An 11,164-nucleotide genomic window follows, 5' to 3' on the forward strand; every position below is an offset into this window, starting at 1 on the left:
TCCTAAGTATTAGCAGTAAATCTGGGATCATAGCATGAAACTTTATTGAGTTATATGGTAAACAGAAAATGAGGAAATTACATTAAATATATAGCAATCTTTTGACAAAGAAGTGAAAAACATTTTTGACACACACAAAAACACTAAACATTCATGTAGCAATCTTTTTCATTATTCTAGAAATAACTTGCTCTTCAACATTTCCCCAGAATCCTGCATCATCATCTGCATCACTGAGAACTTCTTATAAATACAAAATTGCAGGTCACCTGAGACCTTGAAATGGAAATCTGCATTTTAACAAGTTACCAGGTGATCTATAGAAGGTTTAAGAAGCTGTTTTAGAGACTGTTTACTTCAGCTAAAGAGATTTTTCCAATGAAGCCACTGAAGACAATTATATTTACAGCTGTATGTTGAGACCACACTCAGCTCTGTTTTCCAATTAACAGAAAACTAGATTTGAAAACATTTTTAAGATAGTATAGTCTGAAAAACATATTTATCTGTCAATGGCATGATCAAATACTTTGCTTTTCCTTCATTTTATTTTATTTTATTTTATTTCCAGTATAGTTAGCATAAGGTGATTCAACAATTCTATCCATCACCCAGTGCTTATCACAAGTGCCCTCTTTAATCCCCATCACCTATTTCACCCGTTCCCCCTACCCACCTTCCCTCTGGTAACCATCGATTTGTTCTCTATAGTTAAGGGTCTGTTTCTTGGCTTCTCTCTCTTTTTCTTTTTTTTCTTTACTCATTTGTTTTGTATCTTAAATTCCATATATTAGTGAGGTGATATGGTATTTTTATTCCTCTGACTCACTTCTTTCACTTAGCGTTAAACTCTCTATCTTCATCCATGTCATTGCAAATGGCAAGATTTCATTCTTCTTTATGGCTTAGTACTATTCCTTTGTGCATATATATACCATATCTTCCTTATCCATTCATCAGCTGAAGGACCCTGGGCTGCTTCCATAAGTTGGCTATTGTAAATAATGCTGCTGTAAACATAGGAGTACATGTATCTTTTTGAATTACCCAGTAGTGTTATTATTAGATAGTAGGGTTCTACTTTTGACTGTTTTTGAGGAATACTTTGAAAATTTAATGGATTAAGGTTTTTTAGAAACTTGAGCAATTAGAAAGACAAAAGAATATAAATTTTGTGCACCAGGATTGGAGATAATTGGACTTCAATTCTTTTATGCAGCTTGGTTTGGAGATTTAGTTCACTCCTGAAGCTTGCCATTAGAATGTTTTATCCAGAGTAGTCACTACCTTTCCATCCGGGTCCCAGATGAAGCACTCTCCATAGGATAGAAGGCATCTCAGTGGCCTGTAGTAGAACCACCCAGCTGAGGGGCTCCTGGGTTGCCCAGTCAGTTGAGCGTCCAGCTTTGGCTCAGGTCATGATCTCACGGTTCGTGGGTTCGAGCCCCGTGTCGGGCTCTGTGCTGACAGCTCAGAGCCATGGAGCCTGTCTTCGGATTCCGTGTCTCCCTCTCTCTCTGACCCTCCCCTGCTCACGCTGTCTCTTTCTCTCTCAAAAATAAATAAAACATTTAAAAATATATCAAAAAAAAAAAAAAGAACCACCCAGCTGAGCCCTGCCTGGGTCATCTACACCATTGTTAATACAAACATACGTGAATATGAGAATTAATGCTTCGTATTATGTGTTGCTGGATTGTGATTGGTTTGTTACCAGTCATTATCATGCAAAAGCTGACAAATACAATAGTTACACATCTGCACTTGAATGTAGATCCATTTTTTAAAAAATTAATGCTTTCAATATGAGTATTTAGCAATCCATTCATAATGATATTAGGAAGATATTAAAACAAAATAATATTTGAATAAAAGTTATCTTATTTTTGGAAAATATGTATATATGTACATATACATATATAGGTGGATATATATATTTGTTATATTGTAGGTGGTGCGTACTTAAATATACACATATTTATGTTATGTGCAACATAACACATATATATACATTATACATGTATATATGGTGATATAACTATAAATATATGTTTTTAAAATATACAAATATATATGTTTGGTCATATTGATAAGTTATAAATATATTTGATAAAATTTAGCAATTCATTACTAATTTATATTTTTTTATTAAAAATTTTTTAAATGTTTTATTTATTTTTGAAAGACAAAGAAAGAGCACAAGCAGGGGAGGGGCAGAGAGAGGGAGACATGATCCGAAGCAGATTCCAGGCTCTGAGTTGTCAGCACAGATCCTGACGTGAGGCTTGAACCCACAAACCAGGAGATCATGACCTGCGCTGAAGTTGGACACTTAACCAACTGAGCCACCCAGGCACTCCTCATTACTAATTTTTAATTAAGAAATGTCTTGGTAAACTAGGAATAAAAAGAATCAAAATAGAGGGCCATCATATAACTTTTCAAACAAACTGGTTTATTTGTGAGAGCAAAAAGTGGGTGCTATTAAATATTAAAGATCACATTAGGCCTGCATCAGACAAAAGAGAAGTTATAGGTGCTCTAAGGCATGATAATCTGATGAACCAAAACTGATGAGAATGAGAAACAGTAAAAATAGGAAAAAAATTTTTAACCAAGAGACATTAACCCCCAAAATAAAGAATAAAACGGACTATGGAAATAGAATCTAATAGTGTATGCGCTTTCTCAACTGCATAGTGCCTGAAGAGGCATTGCGTGGATTTGATCCAAGGACATACACTCTGTTGTCCACGCCTCACCAATATTTGGTCTATAAGTGACATATCAAGATGGAACTGATATTTCACACTCATCCCTAGAAAATGAGAGCCATGAGGACAAATAGGGACCAGAAAAATCCGAGATGCTTTCTTCTTACAAACACGGAGGAGAAGCTCCTCGGGGACTGGACGTTAACCCTGTGTCCAATGAGAAGCCCCAGGAGACATCACCCCCTAGAAGTACCTCCTGGTTCGGCAGCTGTGGCCAGACCCACCCAACCCCTCACTGATTTGCATGTTTTCCCCAGAGAAACCATATTTCTGCTTTTCAGAAGCCCCGTAAATAGGCTGCTCAGTGATCCAGGGCAAAAAAGAGCCTCAGGCAGGCCTTGCATTGAACATGGGTGTCCTGACCCATCTCCTCTGCCTCCTGCTGTCCTGCATCCCAGGTGAGGAGGGCAGTCAGGGGACATCCCCGAGGTGGTGGCGGTTCTCTCCTCCTGACTGTGGGGTCTCCCCAGGGTACCGTGGATCTCTGACCCGGGATCTCCCTGCCCCTCGAGACTCAGGTGCTCTCAGGATAGGGGACCAGGACAGTCAGAACCTTCTGGGAGGAAATGGAGTGGGATCTAGTGAATGATGGTGACTTTGTGCCTTGCTTCCTTCCCAGCTACCAGTGGCGCCGCTCAGCTGACTCAGTCCCCGGCCTATCTCTCTGTGTCCCTGAGAGACAGCGTGTCCATCACCTGCAGGGCCAGCGAGAGCATTAGTGACTACTTAAGCTGGTATCAGCAGAAACCGGGCCAGCCTCCCAAGCTTATCATCTATGATGCTGATAACCTAGAGGCTGGTGTCCCAGACCGGTTCTCTGCGATTCAGTCTGACACAGAATTCATCCTCAAAATCAGCACAGTCCAGGCTGAGGACTCCGCCAATTACTACTGCCAGCAGAATTATGCACTTCCTCCCACGGTGCTCCAGCCTCGAGCAAAAACCTTCCCCTCACCGGGCTGCTTGTTCAGGGGTTCCAGCAGCTGCACTGTGCCCTGAGGTCTGTTCATCGGAGCAGGGTGTGCTTTGGGGAAGGGCTTGCAGAGCTCAAGGCCGAGGGCCTGCAAGGGACTGTGTCCTTCCAAAGCATTCCTTTAGAACAACATAAAACAACGAATTCAATGAATTTTATCAAGGAGGCTTCGAGTCAGGCTTGCAAAAGCATTAGTCTACAGCGTGGTCTTTGAATTGCTTCTCTGAGAAACACTCTGAGAGGTTTTTTTTTTTTTTATTAAAATGTTTTATTTATTTTTAAGAGAGAGAAAGAGAGACAGGGTGAGCAGGGGAGGGTCAGAGAGAGAGAGAGTCACAGACCGAAACAGGCTCCAGGCTCTGAACTGGCAGTCAGCACAGAGCCCGACGTGAGAGGTTTTGTTTTGTTTTACTTTGAGACAGAGAACTAGGCAGAAGGAGCCCATAACCATGACAACACTCCTACTAATTCTCTTAATAATAACAACAGTAATAATAGCAATAATGCGACTAACAGTAAACAGCGACAGTAATTACTCTGCTGGTTGCCATGTGCTGACACTTGAAGACCTGCTGTGTGTTCAGTGGTGCACCAAGGCCTTACTCATCTACAGTAATCAGTCGTACAATAATCCTCTAGCGATGAAAAATCAAAGGTTCTCGGAGTTCAGGTTGTTCAAGGTATCAGTGCTTGTAGGGAAGAAGAAGAGGAAAAAATTCTAATTTCCAGACTCTCCCTAAGTCTTACTCATTCAGTCATTCAATTAAAAAGTAGATAATATTAGGGGTACCAGGGTGACTCCGTCAGTTAAGCGTCTGACTTCAGCTCAGGCCATGATCTCATAGTTCATGGGTTCAAGCCCCAGGCTGGGCTCCGTGCTGGCAGCGCAGAGCCTGCTTGGGATTCTATGTCTCCCTCTCTGTCTGCCCCTCCCCGACTTGTGCTCTCTCACTCAAAATAAATAAATAAAACATTAAAAAAAATAAAAAGTAGGGACTCCTGGGTGGCTCAGTTGGTGAAGTGTCCGACTTTGGCTCAGGTCATGATCTTACAGTTCGTGGGTTCGAGCCCCACATCAGGCTCTTTGCTGAGAGTTTGGAGCCTGGAGCCTGCTTCAGATTCTGTGTCTGCCTTTCCTCTGCTCACACTCTGTCTCTCTCTGTCTCGCTCTCAAAAACAAATAAAGATTAAAAAGTCTTTTTTTAAATAAAAAAAAGTAGATAGTATTAAGTGCAGTAAAGTGAACTTGCTGTATATAAGGTGAATTTCAAGTATACACTTGGATAAAGATAAACATGCTGCCCAGTCCAAGGACACTTCTTCTTCTCGCCCCCCCCCCACATCCCAAGACCTCCTCATGCTCTTTCCATCATGTCCATACTCCATCCCTGCCACCCCCACCCCACCCCCTAGCAGCCCCCACTGTTCTCTTTCCTCCAATCTTCAACTGCACATAAATGAAAGCATTCACTGTGTACTTGTTGGCGCCTGGATGTCTTTGATGACATGGTTTTTGAACTTCACTTTTGTTGTTGGTATGGCCATCATTTGTTCCTTTCTGCTGCAGAAAAGTTCTCTAGTATGTGAATACATCACAATTCGGGTTTTTTTTTTTTAATTTTTTAAAGGTTTTATTTATATCTGAGAGAGAGAAAGACAGCGTGAGCAGGGGAGGGTCAGAGAGAGAGGGAGACACAGAATCTGAAACAGGCTCCAGGCTCTGAGCTGGCTGTCAGCACAGAGCCCGACGCAGGGCTCGAACCCATGAACTGTGAGATCATGACCTGAGCCGAAATTGGACGCTTAACCGACTGAGCCACCCAGGCGCCCCCCACGATTCGTTTTAAATGTATGCGTTCTTCTAGATTTGAGACTGTTGTTGATAAAGATTTTAGGTACATTTTTGAGACGTCCTTTGTGAACTCACACACTCACTTCCCTTGGGAACATTCCTCAGAACTGTAAGTACTGAGTTGCGTGAGTCTGGCTGCCAGTTGGTATCTACGCTCCACCAGTTGTGAATGCAAGTCCCAGTTGCTGTAATCTTTGCAGTACTTGGTGTTGTCATACTTTTTAGTATAATCATATTGGTAGATCTTTAGGTGGTATTGTGGTTAAAATGTACATTTCCTTGATGAGTAATGATGTTGAGTAACTTCTCATAGGTTTTTCATTCGTTATTTGGATATCTGGGGAAATAACTGTTCAAAACATTATATTAAAAACATTATATAAATGTAGATGTGTATCTACCTCTATCTATCTATCTATCTATCTAAATATCTGTTGTTATATATCCTGAAAGTGGATATTTTATCAAAAATATGCATTGGAAAACCTTCCCCCATTTTTAAGAATGTCTGTTACCTCTCTTAATCATCTATTTGAAAATAAGTTTCTAATCTTGAAGAAGTCTAATTTATTCATCTTTTTCTCCTTTAATTTGCATATGCATGTGTGTGCTCCATTTAATAAACATTTGCCATACCTTTGGAGCCTAAAGATAGCTTCCTGTGCTTTGTTCTAGAAGCTTCATTATTTTAGCTTTCACATGTAGACGATAATCCTCCAGGAGTTCATAGTTTTGCCAGATGTAAGGTGGGACAAGGTTTTTATTTCTACTATCCATTTAATTGCATTTCCACATCCAGTTGCTCCTCATTATTTATTGGAAAAGAAAAATAGCATATCGTCCATTCCATTGTGTGGCAAATGGCCACCTTGGAATCATTTGTGATTTAATTGGAATATAATTTCTTTTACAAAACCCTTTATTGTACAGAAGCTTTAAAAAAGAACCAAAGTCTGAAAAAGACAATACTCTTTGAAAGTAAAGAGACTAGAAATGAGATAGAAACAAAAGAATGCTTACTTCAATTGATAGGAAATTTCGAGGCTAGGAAAACCCAAACTAGTGTGAAAGATGTCAGAATGATAGCTACCCTGTTGAGAGTAGTTAATGGCTGGGAAAGTATATGAATGAGGTTTCTGGAGAATTTGAAATATTCAGTGTTTTCATCCAGATGGTGACTACATGCAAACCTTAGTCATTTGTGCCCTGAACATTTTTGCCTTTTTTCCCCCGTACATGTTTTATCTCAATCAAAGTGAAAAAAGACAAACCCAGAGCGTTTCAAACAAAGAAAAAAGCAATTATCACCAAAAATTTATGGAAGCTCAACCCCATTAAAACATGAATGTGACTGGGGCGCCTGGGTGGCTTAGTCGGTTGAGAGTCCGACTTTCGCTTAGGTCATGATCTCAAGGTTTGTGGGTTCGAGCCCCGCGTCGGGCTCTGTGCTGACTGCCAGCTCAGAGCCTGGAGCCTGTTTCAGTCTGTGACTCCCTCTCTCTCTGACCCTCCCCTGCTCACGCTGTCTCTCTCTCTCTCCTAGAAATAAATAAAACATTTAAAAAAAAAAAAACCATGAATGTGACTAAGAAAGTTCTGAAAAACCAGGAAACTGGTTGAGAAAATAGAAGGGGACACGGAACTGTGTGCCTTTACCCTTGAGCCACCACAGAGTTTATCTCTATTGATTTTCCTTGAACTACGGAGACACTTTATCGTACTTGGCTCGCAGAAGAGCCTCCCACCCCTTCTCCTGGTTCTCGCCATCCTGCTGCACGCTCAGGGGGTGGGCATGCTGTTCTCTAGGAGAGCGCTTCCCTTGCAAACCTGAGATCAAAGGTCAGCTCTCATTTTGCTTTGACTTATCAGGACTCATCGGTTCAGTTTCTCAAAATGACGTTCCCTGCTCCATTCCTGGGGCAGCTGATGCTCTGGATCACTGCTAAGGACAGAGGGCCGATGACAAAGGGAGAGGGGTTGGGATGGTGAATTCTGGTGACAGAGGTGCATACATAGCATGTGTATTTATCGACATGTTAGATGCATACATCTTGCTCTCTAGGATGAGTCATGTGATGTTTAGATTCATGAGCCCGAGGAACATTCCAGAAGGAACAAGCACCTGTGTTCTGAGGAAGACTGTAACACAGAAGGGGAGGGATGGCACAAGTGGCTTGCACTCTCCTTTGTAGGGGTCGCTTTGTATGTTGTAAATCTTGGGTTCTTTTTGAAATTGGATATTTTAGGGTTATTAATCAACATTTAAAAAATGATTTCGCCCAAAATAAATAGCAAAAGAAAAATTCTAAAAATGACTCAGGAAGTTCGTATATAACCTTGCATTTCTCTCTTCTTACTTTAGGAACCAGTGGAGATATTGTGATGACGCAGACCCCTCTGTCCCTGCCCGTCACCCCTGGACAGCCGGCCTCCCTCTCCTGCAGGGCCAGTCAGAGCCTCCTGCACAGTGAGGGATACACCTATTTAAGTTGGTACCTGCAGAAGCCAGGCCAGTCTCCACGGCTCCTCATCTATCTGGTTTCCACCCAGGCATCTGGGGTCCCTGACAGGTTCAGTGGCAGCGGGCCAGGGACAGATTTCACCCTGAGAATCAGCAGGGTGGAGGCTGAGGATGCCAGAGTTTATTACTGCATGCAAGCTCTACAAACTCCTCCCAGAACAGTATAGCTCTGCCCACAAACCTCCCATCTCTGGGTATGGCCACTGCCCACCCGTGACGACCGTTTGGGGAAACAAGTGGGCAGATTATTGTCTAATCTGTTCAGTTAGTCTATGTGTGAGCCAGGATCAGCAGAGAGTTTCACATTTATAGACAAAAAGCCTCCATCTCCAGCACACTATTTCTCCACTTATCCTTATGGGTCAGTGTTGTATTTCTAAAGAATTCTTATGATTTTTTTTCCCAAAAAATAAACTCCTATAAGGCAGATGGATAATAAAGTCTTGATGATCCAGAAAAATCAGGCATGTAAATATATCTGTTTCTCCCAGTATTTTGAGAGAACGTGAACACTGTGAACATAAACACATCCGTGGAGGCTTCCCAGAGTTCCCTGTAACCGAATGCCTCCTCACGGATTTTACCTTTGGTGGATAACAACGTGCAGTTATTTGTCCAAAGCGATCGGTTTCAGGCACAGGTGACTCAGGGCTCAGCAATCCATTCCAGACCACCTGCTGCAGGGGGAGCTCCCCTGCTGGGTGGGTTGAACTCACTCAAGGACAAACTCTCCCCTTTAGTCAGAAAGAGGAAAATTCCCTTGGATCCAGGAAGTGAACAGATCTCTGTGTCTCTAATCATCCAGACCATTGTGGGCTTGGCTGTTTGGGCTGACAAAGTCTGGAGAACACAGTGCACAGAATGCATAACAGTGTCACCGACTCCATCCTCTAAATGGTGACTACAGGGTATCAGACTCAGACTCCAGTGAGACCGTCTCCCGAAGTCACACAGCCACAGATGGGCTTCCAGTCTTATGGACCTGAAACCAACAGCATCCAACAGCAGAGACAAAGTACAATAAAACCCACCTGTCTAAGTCCTTCCTCATTCAGGGATAACGGTCAGGTTTAGAGTCCCAGAAGCTGATGCTCAGTGGGACCTCATGTTCCTTGTTCTTTCAACCCAAACATGCTGTTATTATTTCTAGGTGCTGTGAGGGGACTGGTATTGGCTGCTGGTCAGTTTTGTCATTCAGGCTACAGTACACTTGGTTAGTCTGCTAGAGACAGAGATTCATTTTTAGATTTAGGAATATTGAACTTTCTTTCTACAAATAGTATAGGAATATTTCATAGCCTTTTCTCCACCAAGAGATGATTTAAAAATCTTTTACATTTTCTGTATATTTTAAGACAAGAGATTATGCATGAGACCACCAATAAGGATTGGAGACCTTTATGACTGGAAGTTTGGATCTCCTGACCGCCTTTATCTAATTCTCTCAACCTCTAATCCCTGCCTCTAGCAACCACAAATCTGATATTTTTTGTTTATTTTTGTTTTTGTTTCTTTCTGTTTTAGAATCCACTTATAAGTGAGAACATACACTATTTGTGTTTCTCTGTCTGATTTATTTCACTTAACATAACGTCCTCAGGGTCAATTCATGTTGTCACAAATGGCAGGACTTCCCTCTGTCTCTTTTTTTTTTTTAACGTTTATTCATTTTTGAGAGAGACAGAGTGTGAGCAGGGAGGGGCAGAGAGAAGGGAGACCCAGAATCAGAAGCAGGCTCCAGGCTCTGAGATGTCAGCACAGAGCCCTCCACGGGGTTCAAACTCGTCAACCATGAGACCATGACCTGAGCCGAAGTCGGATGCTTAAATGACTGAGCCATCCAGGCACCCCAGGGCTTCCTTCTTTTTAATGGCTAAATAATATTCCATTGTATATATACACCACATTTTCTTTATCCATCAATCCACCAATGGACACTTAGGTTGTTTCCACATCTGGGCTATTGTAAATAATGCTGCCGTGAACACGGGGCTGCAGATACCTTATTGACATACTGCTTTTTCCTTCCTTTGAATATATACCTAGAAGTGGAATAGCTGGATCATAGGGTAGTTCTAGTTTTATATTTTTGAGGATCCTCCACACTGTTTTCCATAGTGGTTACGCCAATCTGCAGTCTCATCAATCGTGCGCAAGGGCTCCTTCTCCACATCTTTGCCAGGATTAGTTCTCTCTTGTTTTGATGACAGCCATTCTAATAAGCCTGGGGTCATAGCTGGTTGTGGTTTTTATTTGCATTTCCTGAGTGATTAGTGATATTGAATACTTTTTCATGTATCTTTCATGTATCTCGTTGGCCATTTGTGTGTCTTCTTTGAGAACAATGTCTACTCAGGTTCTTTGCCCAATTTAAAAAATTAGATTATTTGTGTTTCTCTTCTATTTAGTTGTATCAATTCTTTTTTTTTTAATTTTTTAATGTTTTATTTATTTCTAGGAGAGAGAGAGAGAGAGACAGCGTGAGCAGGGGAGGGTCAGAGAGAGAGGGAGTCACAGACTGAAGCAGGCTCCAGGCTCCGAGCTAGCAGTCAGCACAGAGCCCGACGCGGGGCTCGAACCCACGAACCGCGAGATCATGACCTAAGCGAAAGTCGGACGCTTAACCGACTAAGCCACCCAGGCGCCCCTATCAATTCTTTATGCATTTTGGATTAGCCCCTGATCAGATATAGGACTTGCAAATATGTTCTCCTGTTCTGTAGATTGCCTTTCCATTTTGTGGATCATTTCTTTTGCTCTGGAGAAGGCTTTCTGTTTGAGGTAGTCTTGCTTTCTTAGTTTTTATTATGTTGCTTGTGCTTTAGGTATCACATCCAAAAACTCACTCCAAGAACCATATCAAGGAGCTTTTCTCTGTTTTTTGTCCCCCCCTAGGAGTTTATGGTTTTAGGTCTTACAGTTAAGTCCTTAATCCATTTTGAGCTTCCAGGAATAAGGTAAATAAATAGTGAGGATATAATGTACAATATGATAACCTTAGTTAATATCACTATATACCATATTTGAAAGTTGCTAACACCGGG

At 41.7% G+C, this 11,164-nt stretch overlaps 1 gene segment (V, D, J or C); it reads left to right on the forward strand.

Moving 5' to 3' along the window:
• Positions 1-3,123: 3,123 nt before the first annotated feature.
• Positions 3,124-3,773, forward strand: LOC120231546. The segment is given in 2 exon segments: positions 3,124-3,172; positions 3,394-3,773. Coding segments are annotated over 2 exon segments (429 nt in total).
• The last annotated feature ends 7,391 nt before the right edge of the window (positions 3,774-11,164 follow it).

This window comes from Hyaena hyaena, unplaced genomic scaffold (genome assembly GCF_003009895.1).
Source record: "Hyaena hyaena isolate Hyena2069 unplaced genomic scaffold, ASM300989v1 scaffold_57, whole genome shotgun sequence".
Taxonomy (NCBI): domain Eukaryota; kingdom Metazoa; phylum Chordata; class Mammalia; order Carnivora; family Hyaenidae; genus Hyaena; species Hyaena hyaena.